This window comes from Sciurus vulgaris, assembly GCF_902686455.1.
Source record: "Sciurus vulgaris genome assembly, chromosome: 6".
In the NCBI taxonomy this organism is placed as follows: Eukaryota; Metazoa; Chordata; class Mammalia; order Rodentia; family Sciuridae; genus Sciurus; species Sciurus vulgaris.
The window spans coordinates 90715341-90732006 of record NC_136466.1 but is presented as its reverse complement, the minus strand read 5'-3'; the positions used below and the strand labels follow the sequence as shown (position 1 = coordinate 90732006).

Sequence of the window (16666 nt, the reverse complement as noted above, 5' to 3'; positions counted from 1 at the left end):
ATTTTTCCCTTTCCATCCATTAATCTGGAAGGTAATTCATAACCTTTCTGGAGATGCAAGTAGCAAATATTTTGTCAAATGTAACCTCTCACTTCCTCAAACATAAGACTGAATACATATCCTCTCATCCTCATTTTTTCTTTCATCCTTTCTTTGGAGCTCTCAAAACTGCTGTGGGACATATGAATTTAAATTGTTTCTAAAAGGTGTTCAATGAATTTAATAAAAATCCTTGAGACTGATAGAGGTGTCTAGGGGATTGGCTAATCCTAAACTGGAGTTGATGGTTTTACTCTTTTATAACATGAATTATTATATTTTAAAAGTAAAAAAGTATTAATGAAAAACAGACTTAAAAGTGTTATTCTTTGAAAAATAGATGAAAGTCTATAGTTTTTTTTTATGATGAAATTTAAGAACAGCTTAAATTTGGAAATGTTATTGCTTTAGAAAAAACAAAGAGATGGATCACAATTTATGGTGGATCTGAAAGCTAAATGACAGTCATGACCTGAAGCTGATACGAAAAATGCAGGAAATTTACAGTCTGAAAAACTATTGACTTAATGAAAAGAATGGCTTATTATTATACTTAAGGTTGTAAGTGTGAGGGAACTGATCACAGGTAATACTTAACACGTTAATATCATTTAATGCAGACAAGGGACTGATATTAGCACACTTGGTGGCAAAAAAAGGCACAGTAGCAAGGGCAGCAAGGAGTATGTAAGGCAGGAGACATTCTAAATTATGAGGTAGCAAAAATATCCTGGTTTTTACTAAAGACCAATAGAATACACTATACAACTTTACCTATATATAAACCAATGAAAATTAGGGCAATAGTTTAGGTGATTCAAGACTAAAAGCAGAAGAGAACTTCTTGCCTACTTTTAATGGAATTTGAATTTTATGGTAAAATTTGATACACATGAAGATAAGCCCACATTTCAACTAGTTTTTAACTAAGTGCTTAAAAAGATGATTTTAACTTAATATTTGGCAATTAAATATTTCATACACCATTGATCAAATTACTCTGAATTTCTCTGTCACAATAAGAACAATAATAAATGACAACAAACCCTCTTAGTGAACTTCTCAACAAGAAGGTAAACAAGAAGGACCTCTCCCCAGTTGCCCTCACCTGTTGCAGAATTGCTCCCAGGGAGTTCTTGTCCTTTTGATTGACTCCATCTTTCTGTAGTCGAGCCAGGAGCTCGGGTTTCTTGTAGGTCTTTAGTGCCAGTAAGTGAATCACCCTGTCTCTATATGGCCGCTGAGAAACACTGCTGCCGCCATGAGTCTTTCGAATTGTATTTGCAGGGTTCATGGGGGTTGACCTTTTCCTCTCCGGCACTGCGTCTGAGATGGCTTGAGGTGCTTTCCGAATTTGCACTCTTTTCCCTAAAGTCCAGTGGAAATGACAATGTTACATGTTTGTGGGTTATATTACAATGAGCATCTCGGTTTCCACAACTCGGATTTAGGTACTATTTCATTTCTGGAGGAAATAAAGGTCACTTTTTTTCAATTTTTACTTTATAGAGACCTGAAAACAGAAAGGATTCTAAATAAATGGCCTAAAATTAGGACTTCTTTTGATGAAATTATTTCTTGAAATAAACATGTATTATAGATTATTTGGCCACTTGGCTACACATGAAAAATAATTATAGATACAAATGTAACAGACTAGAAATTTTTAGATCATAGGTTATTTCATGTTAAATGGAAATAATTAATTCCGATGCTCACTTGTGCTATTTACAGAACTTAAATTTGCATATTATATGACATTTCTGAAAAGCAGACACAAATTCAGTGAACATGGTAATAGGAGAAAAACCTGTTCAACCTCACTAAGAGCACATTCTTGGCTAACTTGGGTGACTAATAATTTCACAGATTCAGAAGCTTCAAGAGGGGAGTCAGCATCCAGGATCCAGGATCTAGTAGTGATATTCCTTTTCAAAAAGCCATAATAAATTTTAGGAGTAAACCCCCACTCCAAAAAAAAAAAAAAAAAAAAAAAAAAAAAAACACGAACAAAAACAACCCTCAAACAAAAAACACCAACTAACAAAATCAACCAACCCACAAACTAAACAATCTCAGAGAGGCAAATAAACAGATCTGCCCTCTGTGAGCTGGGACTAGAGGAACGGATGGTGGTTGGAAGTACGGAATATGGTACAAAGGAGGCCTTCATGCAATTGCCTCATGGGCCAGTGCCGTTCATGTGGGTAACCCATTTTTTGCTTGGACTGAACACTGACTTTTGGCAAATGGCTACTTGTAGAGAATGTGTGAGCTTACACGACTAGGATACTATGTGTATGTGCGAAGCTATTCATAGATGGCTGGTCACTGATGCCCCGGTAACTATTCATTGTTAAAGGGACAGAAAGTAGCATGAGATGTATAAGACCCTCATTTTATGATTTCTGAGGTAGACTCTTTTAGCTCATTTAGTTCACACTAAGCCCAACTCCATGCCCTCTGGTTAAAAGAGGGGGAAGAACTGGTAATGATGTACTATGTGGGGCAATTACATTAGGAACAGGACTAACAACTAGAAACAATGGATAATTACCACAGTTTTCTTGAGCTGTGGCCTGGGGTAAATCAGCTTTATTGAATAGTAATTCTGTCCATATTGGCTTCCCCATGCTTGGCAGTTTTTTGACACCATCCTATCTCAAGTAAGAGGAAAAGGAGGAATATTCTCAGGAAACTTCTACCAGCAAGAAGCTAGGGTGTTTCTTTACCATTCAGTATAACTGACTGCAAATATCAGATCAAAGTACTGCACAACAAAAGAACTCACCACTAAAGAGACAGTGTCCAATGATATGAAAAACTATTAAATTACTTGGAGTTTTGGAGATAGATCTGGTTTTTGTATTTTTCATAATTTAGAGACAGCTGGATCAATCAATGTCAGATGCAAAGGGACCTAATATTTACCAATCATCAGTTGTATGAGGACACTGTGCTAACAGCTTCATACACATTATGTCATTAGATCTTTCAGTAATCTGAAAAGGTGAACACTGTGCTCATTTCACAGATGAGGTATTTGAGGCTTTCAGTGGGATATGCTCAAATGGTGAAGTGCTCACTTAGCATAAGGGATGTTCTATGATTAACACCCAAATTTTCTCACTTATACTTCTTTTGCTGTTGGTTCATGTTAGATTGTTAGCTCCATGAGGGCAGGGTTATGGTTGCCTTCTCTACCACAGATTATGAATCAGTGTTTGATGACAAAATAAATGAGAGGAAGACAGAAAATAAATAGCAGGAATCAATAGTCTATATTTTCCCATATTCAGAGTCTATGGACACAATGAAATTTCTAAAATGAAATTTTAAACTCAAACTTTGCAATCTACAATTTCTCAGTTGTTACACTGTTAACATTACTATTCTTTAAAAATTTAACAGGAATTTGTGAGAAAAAAAATAGGGTCAGGGTCATAAAAATATAGGAAATGCTATAAATTCCACACTTGCCAAGTCTTGCAAAAGAAAGAAACCTGTTTCACTCCTTTCCAAACCCAGCTGGCTGATGGGTCATTGGGAATGAATTCAAGCCAGCAAGGCAAATAAAAATTAAAACAAAGTGAGAGCACTGCTGCTGTGCTCCACTTCCCTACCTCCTCTGAACCTCTCGGTTTCTGCTCCTTGGCCTCAGAGAGGCTCCAAGGTTGGTGGGTTTACCCTCATCTTCCCAGAATCAGGCAGAACTAAGTAAGGGAGGCTAACCTTGCCCCTAAGGAGAGAATAGGTATTGTTTGATAAGAAATTAGAATCTGGTCAGGGAAAGGACAGAGCTGGTGTCTTACCTTGGCCTAGTGACAGCTGTCATCTCCCTCTGGATCTCTCACTCCCAATACAAGCACTTCACTTTTTACCTCATTTTTCTTTTAGACATTCATGAAATAACCCATTTCTTTCACATGCTTGAAAGAACAACCCAGATACACTGGGTCACTGAACTACACTGATCACTTGTGCTTGCTACCTCCTCATTCCTTCTGTGCTATTCAACTAGGGAGAAGACCGCAGGTTTAAGAAAAGACAGGTTACATATGAGGAAAACACTGATGATAGAAATACTTAGAGAACTGAGATGCTAAAGAAAAATTAGAGAAAAGCAGGAAAATGTCAGGTTTAGAGTGGGCAGAATGGCTTTATTTTTATTTTTAATATTTGCCTCAGAAAAGTCCTTCTAATAAAGCCTATGGGAAAAATCTAATTCTCTTTCCAGACCCAACTGCTAATCAATTCCCTGGGCTCCTTTATAAACAGCAGCAGTGGTACCAACAGGGCTGGGTAATCTGGGACTATATCTGAGTCGTTGTTTCATAACAAGGAGTCCACTTCTAGCTCTTCCCTTTCATATGAGATGTTAAAAGTGTTTCTCCCTCAGTCTAGTGGCTCTGAGTAAACAATCTGAAAGGGAGAGGTTAAAGCAGTCCATCAGAAATAGAGTAGCAACTGCAGCCGTCTTCCCAAGCTGCTTTTCTGGTCCAAGGAACCTGACCAGAAACCCTGGCAACGCAGACCTGAGAGCTGAAAAACATTAGCAGGGCTGCGCTGATGACACGGTTTGTGTCATGGTTAAATATATGATCCACTGCAATGGAATTCATCGCCACCATTTGGCATTTGTGATCACTTTTTCAAAAGGTTTATTAACCATATATAGATATTTCTCCAATAGGCACAAAATGTTAGAACTACAAAAGACCTTAGATATTATCTGGTTCAAATACCCCTTCCTTAATATTTGAGAAAATTAAGATGCTAAATGATTTGCCTAGTCATTCAAATATGTGCTAACTCATTGAAATTAAGGAGGGTGAGGAAAAAATTTCAAATAGAATCCTAGAAATAATATTGGTTGTTATTTTAAATTCCTAAATAAATATTAGTACATATAAATATTTGCAATTCAATAAAACTCCAGAATTTAGGTAGGAATTTATGAGTAGACTTAAGATACTGGTAAACCAGAACCCATGGTGACTAGAGATTTTTTTTTCTTAAACAAAGGGGAGGGATTATAAAAATACAATAATGTTCACCCTGACATAAATGTCATGACTAGAAGTGGAAATATTACTTAACAAACAAAAGTATTGTTTCCCAGGTTAAAGTTGTTCTAGCTCCTCTCAAGGCAAATAGGTTTTGCTTTGTTCTGCTCACAAAAGAGCTGCAGAAGCTCATATTCCGGTGATTAGGCCAGGTGACCTCAGGCCTCTAGGAGCACAGTCTCTCTCCCTTAAGGTGGGTTTGTGCCCTAGTTCAGCTGTGAGAGGTCTGGTGTGGCATCATGTTACTACTGTACCACAGTGGGGACCAGCATTGTTCTCATTTGCCTCCACCCAGCCTGACACTGCTGAAGGAAACCTGGTTATACAGGTACAGAGAGAGCACAGGTGAGCTTTTGGTGTCATTTTATATGGTACAGTCAATTATGAACTAAAGCAGCATGTCCTGCTGTTTTAAGAAAAGAACACAACTTGTTCATGAGGCCATGCTTGTATCATTTGCTATTTGCCCAACAACTAGATGGGTAAAATGGAGAGAGAATCATAACCTACTTCCTAGAGTGATCATGAGACTCACATGAGTAACCACAGGCAAAGCACTAGCTGATATGCCTTGTGTACAACAAGCACTCAGTAAGTACTGGGTAAAATTTTTTGAAGAACAAAATTAATCGGGTACTTTTGAGATTCTGAAAAAAGCAGGAAGATAGAAACTAAGCTGCCTAGTAGAAAGAAAAGTATGACAAAGGACTGGCAATGGATAAGGTTAAATGCAAAAGATCAAAGACATAACAAAGTACAGTAAAAAAATAAAAACAAACAACAGACAATCCAATTAGGATACGAGAGTCTTCATTGATCAGACTTTTATTAAAAGCAGTATGTACAGTTTTGAACTCTGAGGCAGCCCAGAGGGGGAACACTAAAAATAATTAAAGGGTGGGGATACAGGTCATATTAAGAAAAGTTAAAAGGATATAGGATTATATGATCTAGAGAATAAAAGGATGCAGAGGTTAATGACAATATTAAGGCCAGGGAAGAACACTGTGCTATGACAGTCAGTGCCAGGGCACTGAGGACAAAGAAAACAGGATAAGGCTGAATAGGACACTTGGGCTGGCAGAGATCACTGCAGGGCTCAGAGGGGAGGACAGACCTTCTTAGAAGGGGGAGATGGAATGCTTCAGATATATATCTTGATAACCTCAAATTTCCTATAGTTACCCCATATGTATATAAATTATTTGCAATGCTTGCAAGAAATTCTGTGAGTTTTATAATTCCCAATCCATGTAATCATTGCTCATTTTCAAGTTTTGGAATAAATCAAGATAAGAGTTTTCAGCTAGTTACATTAGGAAGGGAAAAATCATTTTCATGGTTTGAGTCTTCTATTCTTTTGTCATGCACATCAATTTGCCTCACTGTTTATAAAATGTTGGTATGGGACAGAATCAAAAAATACTTTTAAGGAGGCATATAAATCATAGTTGGTACTTAAATGTAATGGGAGAGACTGTGCATTTTAAAAATACCTTGAGATTTAGCCTACTAGCATAGAAAGCTAATTAAGTCACTTATAAGAAGAAAGGAGAGTGAAAGGAGGCTAGAAGTTGTTACCTCATGCAGAAGGTAAAGGAAGATAAAAAGTCTCATTGTTGGTAACTTACTAGGTAGGGAACTGGGCCCCGTGGGTACAGATACCTGGGGAAGCCATGAATTGTTGTTAAACCAAACTAAATGTATCTAAGCTAAGTACCAAGTCCCAGGAGCATTGGCCTTGTTCCAAAGAAATACTTATTAGAATCACTGGTGGAGTTTCTCAAGGTTGAATATATTGTAGCTGGATCAGCTATGGGAACGTACAGAAGTAGAATTATATCAAACCTGGAAAGATGTTGATTAAGAAATTGACTCTTTAAGAGTCTATTTTTGTTAGCCTTTAAGTTTCTAAATTAATATCCTTTCATCATTTACTATGGTGACTTGTGTTATGAACCGACTAAGGACTCAAAAAGCTCATTGTCACTCTTGATCATTCTATTACTGTTAATAGTCACTGTGAATCGACTCCTTAGTTGTTCAGGGCACTGCTCATAAAGAAGACTCATCTTGCTGATCTGGTCTTACTTCCCTTCAATCTGATGCACATTTGAGTGAGCTAATGATAAAGACGATAGGCATGGGACAGTCCCTTAATTAATGGGTAGATGAGGATGAGGATCATAATTGTGGTACCAAAGAGTCATCACCCTAATGCTTTGCTATAACGCTTTGCCATGAGCACATCATATAGTCTTGTAATAAAAATTCCTTGTTGTGTAAAGATCCTCTGGAAATACAAGAAAAATCTGCAACAGTGAGGTTATCAACTCAGAAGTTCAAAATAGTTTTACTGTAAAAACAAAAACAAAACCAAAAACAAAACACTACAAAAGTGCAAAACAAGAACTATACTGTCCATAATAGAAATTACATCACCCAATGACAAAGAAAATACAACGGTACCACTGTAACAACCTCATGACCAGATCCCAGTATTGTAAAATAATAATAAATAGGCAACAGAGGATTCCAGATTTAGTAAAGTCATAAAAACTTTAAAATGTTATTCAACTTGCCAGCAGTCTGAAAAAAACAAAAAAAATATGACCTTTTTTTGGACCATGTTATACAAAGTGTTCTGAAAACCAGTTTGTGTTTTCATTAAGTTAATATTACCCACATTTACCTACAGTGATCTTGAATTACTCCAATCAATCAGCAAGAAGAAGAAAGATATCTATACAAACCTACATATGGTCCACCGGGTTTGATAACTTTTGTGCTTCGGTTGCGGGATTCCTCCTCTGCCTGGGTCATTCTTTCTCGTGTCATCTGATATGAGTCGTTTGTTGCACACACTGTAATTTTATCTTGTATAAATCCCAGGCAATTGAGCTGGGAGGCTCCAGAGCTGTCAAGTAAGACAGTGGCTTTGTTAGAGATGACCCTCATTTTACACAATAAAGACAAGCAAGATTTGTATTATCCCAACAACAGCAGTCCAAATAAATTTGCAATTCTAAAATAACTAATATTGATTTTAAATGTAAAAATTATTTAAAATATTCGTTCCTCTTTTTCATTTATATCACATTTTTCCCCCATGTTCTATACAGAATGAGTAAAATGAGCTCTCACAGACCAAATCCATGAATTTTTTAAAACAAAAACTATTTGGACTAAAGACCAGAGTCCTAAAGTTCTACTTTCATTTAATAATCAACTATTTTTAAAATTACCTACCACCAACATGAGAAAGGTTTAAAATTTACTTTTATTTGAACTATAATGCGCATGCTTTAGAGTTGATTGGATGAAACATACTATAATTCTTTTTATTCTTAATACAGTATTAGTTTTAAGGCTAACATTAGAGCTTACTTTTGCATTATTAGTCTAAAGTTCCCCCAAATTTGTAGAATTTGCATTTGCCACTTTGTTAAATCTCTATATAACAAATATTAAGGAAAATACAGGGAAAATTATTTTTGGTAGAAATATTAAAAAAATACTTATTGGAACAATCACAAATATTAACATTGACCAAGATGGATTTGTTTCAAAGTAATATGCTAATACTAGGGGAATCTTGGGAATAGTTATAACTAGTGTTTTAAAAGAAAATACTACAAATTGGACTATAAAAGTAATAAAAATAACACTCTAACTCTGATCCTTTGTTTCCAAAGTGAATTGGAAAAAACTTTGCTATGATGCTAAGAAATAAGGGTTGATAAAAATTTTACAAATTGCTAACAACTCTTTACAAATGCTATTTAAAAAAATTAGTTCATTCATCTCGTAAATATTTATTGCCAGGCAACACTAGAGGCACAGAGTCTGTGACAAGGACTCGACAAATATGGTCCTTCATTCAAGAAGCTCTCTAATGGATGACAAGGATAAGCAAACTGGAAATTACAACACAGTGTGAAAAATTCCAGGGAGTAGGCATTTCACTTGGACTGCCTAGGGGAGATTACAAAGATGACTGGACAAGGGGGACGAAGGACAAAAGTGTTCTAGGAGAATAAACCAACCAGTGCCAAGGCAAACATGAAGGCTTTCAGTTTGACCACAGAGAGCTAGAAAGGACAATTAGAGATGACACTGAAGAGAGAATGAGAAATAGGTCACTTAGGGCTTTGGGGGTCATTTATGGATTTTGGACTTATCCTAAGAACAACAGAAGCTGAAAACAGAAAATGTCTCATTTGTATTATAGGAAGATCAATGTGGATGGAGAATAGATGGGGAGCAAGGAGGATGCAAGAGTGAAAGCTGAGACCATTTAGAGGCTACTGAAGAACTGGTTACGGGTAGGAGGTGATGGCCTGAATCAGAGTAGGGCAGGGAAAATGCAGAAGGGTAGCAAGTGTCCCGAGATAGTGAGAAGACAGGATGGACAGGACTTGGTCAGCGATTCAAGAGAGGGAGACATTACAGATCATGCCAGATTACTTGGTATATAGAGCTTCTCTTTACTGAGAAACTGATTACAAAAAGAAGGACAGGTTAGGGATAGCACTGGAAGAGAAATGAATTCAGTGTTGAAGATAGTGACTTAGAAGGAATGAGAGAAGAGGTTTCAGGAGAGAACCAACTGTGAAGAACATTAATATTTAAGCAACAAGGGAAAAAAAAGAGTACATGAGACTGAAAAAGCATAGATGGAGAGGGAAATCAGAAGAGTACTATATTGTGGAAGCCACTGTAACACAGTACTTCAAACAGCAGTAGTCAACAGTGTGAAATGAAATGCTAGCCATAAGTCAGAATAATAAGGAACCTGGAAGTATCTATTGGCTTTAGGGCCAAGGAGGTCACAGCCCTCTTGGGGGATGTTTTAGCAGAATAGTAGGGACTGAAGCCAGAATTTGGGTCAAGAAGTAAATATAGGGAGGTTGTTTTTGCTTTTCATTTCCTCTTTTAGTAGGACAGACTTGAGTGTGTTTGCAGAAAAACCAGTGAAAGAGGACAAGGAGGTAAAACCCTCAAGGGAAGCAGGATGGAGGGGGAAGAGAGAGTGGAAACTGAAGATCTGGTGGCAGGAAATTTGTATTTTAACATCTCTCCCCGTTACATGCTAAGTAATTCACATAAAGTAAGCTGAACCTATTGACAATCATAATTAAATTACTGCTTAAACCGTTCAATGTCAAACAGATTTTTATGTGAAAACAAAAAGGTGCCAATCCCTGCAGGCCAGGGGGTCTTCTAGATAGAATTCTTCACTGGTCCCTTCTTAACTGAGATACCTTGAAAATTTAGACACTTAAACATATGTGTATAAATGTTCTGTTCGTCATTCTTTGGTTTAGTTCACTGCTTCCTGCTCCAAACTATGTATTTTCACTAAGTTTGTGAATAGGAAGATTTAAGGAGTTTTTGAAAGGTAATTTAGACTATGAGATCTCCATTTTGTGTATGAGAAAAGTGAGGTTTGGAAGGCTTAACAAATAGTACAGGAAAGAGAATAGTTAATATATATTTGTTGAACATCAACTTGCTGGGCATTTATTTTGAACCTGGCTGGCACTAAGAAACTAGAAAAAGGACACATGAAGAGCTTGCACTATTGTGGGAGAGAGAAGATGCATGGGAAAAAATTAAATAGAAAGGATGGAGCCATATTATGGATAAGTTTGGTTCTAGTCTGAGAAGTGAGTTTGGGTATTTATTTTCACAGTGGGATTTCAATTTATTTTCATAGCACATCATTTTATAATGTACCTTGAATCACTGAAGGGATACTAATATGCTCCAATTTTCTTACAACTGTTTCTGTTCTTTTGCTGCATCATGGTTAGTTATAAGTGACCTTAAATCCTTCTCCAAACAAGAAGGAGTAAACATGAAGGGTTATTTATGATCTAAGGGTGACACCATATTACTTTTTATGTATGACTGGTTTTGAAGAGGGGATTAAATTCCTTAATCATAATTCTAAGGGGACACAGTTCAATCTGATGTCAAAATGTCCTATTTTAATAAAATACAAGCATCACAGGTGATGGCACCACAATGAATCTAGTGTGACCTGTGGTGTCTAAAGAATACTGCACTGGAAGTTAGGACTTCGTTTCCCTTTTGTCTAGTCACTTACTAATGAGCTATGTGCCTTGGATAGCTACCTATTAAGTGAAGGGGCTGACTTACATGATCCCACTGTGACAGGACCCTTGTACTTGGTGATACTATACTGTCATTTTGCTGTCACACAGAACTTTGTGCAGTGGTAGAAATGTTCTGTATCTATGCTGTCCTCTAGGATAGTCACATGTGGTTTTTGAGCTGGTAAAATGCATTCAGTAAGAATGAACAATGAAAATGTAAATTTTACCTCACCCTCATTTTTACCAATTGAAATGCAAATAGCTACATGTAGCCGCTGAATTGAACAGTGCAGAAAAGGCTAAAATGATCTATAATTCATGCAATTGATACCAAAAATATGTTTAGGGTGAAGTAATTTTCAGAAAGTAAAAAATTAATATATATTCAGGGAAAGCAGAAGATTAAAGTTTAAAAAAAAAAAGATTTAGTCACCTTAAATGAGAAGAGAAATTTAGAACTCTTTTAGTAACATGCCTTATTTTGTATCTCTGCCTCCTGTTCCTGCTTCAGTCACAACTTTTCTTCATTTCTGCATGGACAGCAAGCACTTACACACGTTCAAGTACTGCACAGATGAGCCACAAGTATGGACTGACACTGGCCATGTGGGTCATTGTTAAAGCCTCACATCCCAAGGAAAGGACAGTACCCCAAACATCCTTGTCTCTGTGGAGGAGCAGGAAAACTTCCCCCTGCCCAAAGACCCATTCTTGAATCAGGAACAACCAAAGCAAAGCAAAGTGAAACAAGTAGCTTATTGTTTCCAGAAGATCTAAGCAGATAAGGGCTTCATGGTATCCTGAGATGGGTATGCATTCCTGTCTTCCTCTCTCCATTTTTAATTTATTTTTTTAATTAGGAAAAGAGCCTGTTGTACTGAGTATAAACACTGAATACAGTCTCTTACTTAAATGTAATGAATAAAACCTTTATAAAAAAAATCTTCAAAATTATCTTTTATTTAAAACCCCCTTATTTTATAAGGTAACATCTTTTTTCACCTTAAAAGCCACCCTTCCCCAAGGCAAGAATCTAAGAATTTTTGTGATTATATTCCAGTGACTAATATAATTTTAAGTGTATAGTAGGTGCTTAATACTTTAAATAAATGAGCTCTGCAATTCAATTCTATAAATATTTATGGAAGACTAATATATATTTAGTTTTTTAAAACTCTCTTAAATAAAAATTTTCCCATCAATATACTTTGAAAAGTACTTACCTGGAGAATGTTTGCTGGATGCAGTCAAAGCTGCCCTGAGGGTTGTCTTTGCCCACATTTGACAAATAGAAGTTAAAGTTATGTACTTCATTGAGGGGATCACTTTTGGGAATTTTGACAAGCTAAAAGGGGGAGGAGGGGGAGAAAAACACCTCAAATTATAAATTTGCCAGAGAAGAGTGTATAATTGACTTACTGGGTTTTTCAAATGAATCATTTATAATCCCCCTGATATATATCTTTATAGCATTTAAATGATCAAATAATTAATTCAAGGAGTCTGATAGGCATGGCTATAATTCACCACATTCTTATTTCCATTTTCTACTCTTACATATCTGTAATCACATCTGCTTAGTAATTAGCTTATAAGAGGAACTCTTCATTTCAAATTAGCAAATGATTATAGTTCATATGGAAGCTATATTAGTGAGTTTGCTAAAAAGCTCTTCCTCCTTTGAGCCTCACAAGTTTTGTCTTTGCTATGTGCTCCCATGAATGAGTTCTAGATATTTAAATAGTCTCTGACATATAGTCCATACCCGATATTTTGCTTTCTTAATAAAAACATGCTTCATTTTAATTCTTTTTTCTTTTTCATTTTTTTTTTTTTTTTTTGTGGTGCTGGGGATTGAACCCAGGGCCATGGGCTTACAAAGCAAGCACTCTACCAACTGAGCTACCTCCCCAGCCCCTCATTTTAATACTTGCTACTTGAAGAAGAATAACTAGCAGCACAAGGTTCATATCATAATTACATTTAAAGTCAAAAATGCAGCTAGGGCGTTTCTCCCTGCCCCACGACTCCCTGATTCATCACCATGTTTACACAACAGGGTCAGCAGTCTACAGAGAAGATTCTGCAGGCCACTCCCTGGCTGGGCCCCAGGCAACTATGTGGAACCTGCAGATGTGTTTTCTGTGGTCGTGCTCAAGGTTGGTTTTCCTACTAGATGGGAAAACCCATAAGCAAAGGAACAGTATTTCTCTATATCATCAAGGCCCTGTACATTTTTTGTAATATGGTAAGAGATAAAACAAAACAAAACAAAACAAAAAAACCTGTGTGAACAAGTTAGAATATTCTTCCTATCTTTCAACTGCTTCACCCATTTCAAGCATCTGCAGAGGCTTCCCTGGTGTTAGCTGATTCTTAAAAAGAGGGTTCACTGGCAAGTATGTAAAGTATACTTCCCACTCTCCAGCCCCCAAACACAAAGAGTCTTAGTAATTTAGGCGATAAGTAGTGAGGGTTTAAGTGTTTTATAATACTCAGATTAATACTCAGAAGAATCTCAAAATCTGTACTTTCCATAATTGGAAGATAAAGAAGAAGAGCTAACAACTGGCTACCAGGTATATGACAACTTATGAATGTGCTAGTGAGCACAAACATGTATGGTCCCTGCCCTTATAGAGAACTCCCTGTAATCTCTGACTTAACCCATCTAAAAAGTCACAAACTTTGACCTACAAGAAAGTCATGGAGCTACCATCTCTAACCTTCCAGAAAAAAGTAAAGAAAGGTAAGAAGGGAGACAGTGTGTACTATGTGGCACATACTAGACAGGCAAGAAATATTTGTTGAAGGAATGAGTGAGGAAGAGGATGAAGTAAGACCAAGAAACCAATCTTTCCAAAGGAAATTCAAAGACTCACATAGAGTTTAAAAGGTCAAGTTTTATTGAAGATGCTGAGAATAAGGTAATAATCCATAGCATCTCCATTATCTAGGACTTAAAACTATCTTTCTCTCCCTATTTTAAATTAACCAAATTCCTGAGTAATAAGTCTCTACATTTATTATCTAGTCTATAATATGTTTGGGGGCCCTACAATCACTATTTAATTCCTCCAATTTCCCCCAGTTCTAAAACGCTGTAACTTTGTGAATAAGTCTTAATGTACTGTCTGTAGGTACTCATTTGGCTGTCTTACTGGGTGTGCAAACTCCACATCTAGTCTGCACCCACACTGGCAACATCTTGATCCTACAGCAGCGGAAAAGTGGGAGCCAAAGGAATACTGTGTCAAACAAAAGAGAACTTGAAGTCCATCTCTATGCTGACGTAACAGCTCTCAATGATACATGTTTGGGTTTTCCTGAGAACAGGGAAATACCATTGGTCAAGAAGGGATATGCTCTATATCCCTAGAGCCTCCTAAGACCTGGAGAGGGGCAGACAGGTAGGAAAGGTGTGGACAGTTGAAATCCCCTACACACCCTGACTCCCTGAACTTCATCTATCTTCCCCACAATGATCTGCCTCAATCTGCAGAATCTAATTGGGGAAATTTTCACAGTGGTTGAGGTCTCATCTCCATGTCAGACTTTGGACTCAGTTTAGGTGGAAGGTTTTTTCTTTTGTGAAGCTCAGGTTGGGGGAATACAGCAACACTTTATCCATCAAAGTAAGGAAGGTCACCCCATTTGGGAAATTCTAAGCTGCATTTTTAAAGAGTAGAACCTTAAAGGGGCTAGGGTTATAGCTCAGTGGCGGAGCACTTGCCTAGCAAGTGTTAGGCAGTGGATTCAATCCTCAGCATCACATAAAAATAAATAAATAAATAAAGAAAGAAAGAAAGGAAGGAAGGAAGGAAGGAAGGAAGGAAGGAAGGAAGAAAAAATAAAATAAAGGTATTGTGTCCATTTACAACTAAAAGAAAAAAAATTTAAAAAGTAGAACCTTAATTTTTTTTCTATTTTTTTAAAGAATGACTGAAATCTGTGCTAAAATTCTACAAACTTGCATTATTCTTTCACTGAAAACTTTTAATTACTAGAGTCTTTTAGCTCAGATGTCTATTGACCAGTTACAGAAAAGTTCTTAACAAATCTTTACATTAAGCAATTTAGATTTTTCCTTTTTTATCCTCCAAACAGCCCAATCTTCCAAACTTAAGTCACATTTATATTTTTTATGGTGAATGATCTTACTAAACATTTTTCATTTTATTTTTGTTTTTAACTAACACACAGGCAATTAGAGTCTTTTGTAAATGTGGAGAGTTCTATCACAAACATATCTTGTATGAAGTACATTTCTCAACATATTAAGATCTGGCCTGATGGTAGACACAAGGAATTTTTATATTCTCATTTTTAAAAAGCCTCTTGAATAGGAAAGAGCTACATACATCTAAAAATGTTATCATGACCAGAAAAGGAAAAAGTCAGACTAAAAAGAAACATTTTGGGGGATATATACAGCCCATGCTATGTAACCATTTAAGTGTTCTGAAGTTTTTGATATACATAGGTTCGAACAGCAGCTCTTCAGAAGGGGCAATTTGGATATTTGGTCTGAGAGGATGTTATTGGCATTTAGTAGGAGGTCAGAGTACTCCCAACACCTTACAGTGCACAGCACAGCCCCAATAACACATAGTTATCCAGTACGAATGTCAGAAAGGCTGAGGCTAGGAGATTTTGAATTAGACATAAAGGATTAGACATCAGTCCCTTAGAAAAGTAAAAATTCTGACTTCATTGACTTCTGAAAATGCCCATTTTACTTCAAATGAAAGAGGCCAGTTTAACTTGAGATATTTATTCCAGTTCTATAACTTCCAATCAGAGGAAATTGAAAAGCAAATACGAAGCACACATGAGCCATAGAATGGCTAAATATTCTTTAAATATGGCTCATGTATTTTTCATTTTCTTCTTACTGGAAGTTATAAGACTTAAAAGTTACCTAAAAGTTTCAAGTAAATCACGAGTCCTTAAATCTAAAGACACTCCCACTGACCCATTGGAAAAGCCTAAAATACCTAAAATTGAGACGTTCCTATATTTCACCAAGGGATGTTCTTCCAAGACTATTTCTAAATCAGACCTTGAAATTGATTTCCCATGGTATTTAGCCCATTTCCCAAAAGCTGATCCTAGGTCCACCCTAACAGTACATTTTCACTTTCCCATCCCTGTAGTCCATAAGTTCGAAGGGCAGTTCTTTAGAACGTGCTTTATGATCATTTGGAAGAAAGAACTATCTACACAAGCTGTGGAACAGGCTCCCATATATCTCAGAGGACATCACAGATGCATATCCACAAGTTCCTCTGAACATTGTAGGTATCCAAAATGCTCTGGATTAGATGTCTCAAGATACCTAGTGTACCCTTCAACAGTCTCACAGGCTCTGATCTACTCTGACATCCCCCTAGTTTAGTTTTGAAGACTCCTCTCCCTCACCTGCCCTATCACCTGCTT

The 16666-nt window shown here is 36.7% G+C and overlaps 1 protein-coding gene across 1 annotated transcript in view; it reads right to left on the bottom strand.

Moving 5' to 3' along the window:
- ELL2 (elongation factor for RNA polymerase II 2) overlaps positions 1-16666 on the bottom strand; it is a 68871-nt gene that overhangs the window by 17339 nt on the left and 34866 nt on the right. Inside the window, exons 3-5 of the mRNA XM_079143460.1 lie at positions 12451-12572; positions 7859-8022; positions 1148-1407 (exon numbers count right to left, since the gene is read on the bottom strand). Coding sequence (XP_078999586.1) covers positions 1148-1407; positions 7859-8022; positions 12451-12572 — 546 coding nt within the window. The remainder of the gene's footprint in view (positions 1-1147; positions 1408-7858; positions 8023-12450; positions 12573-16666) is intronic.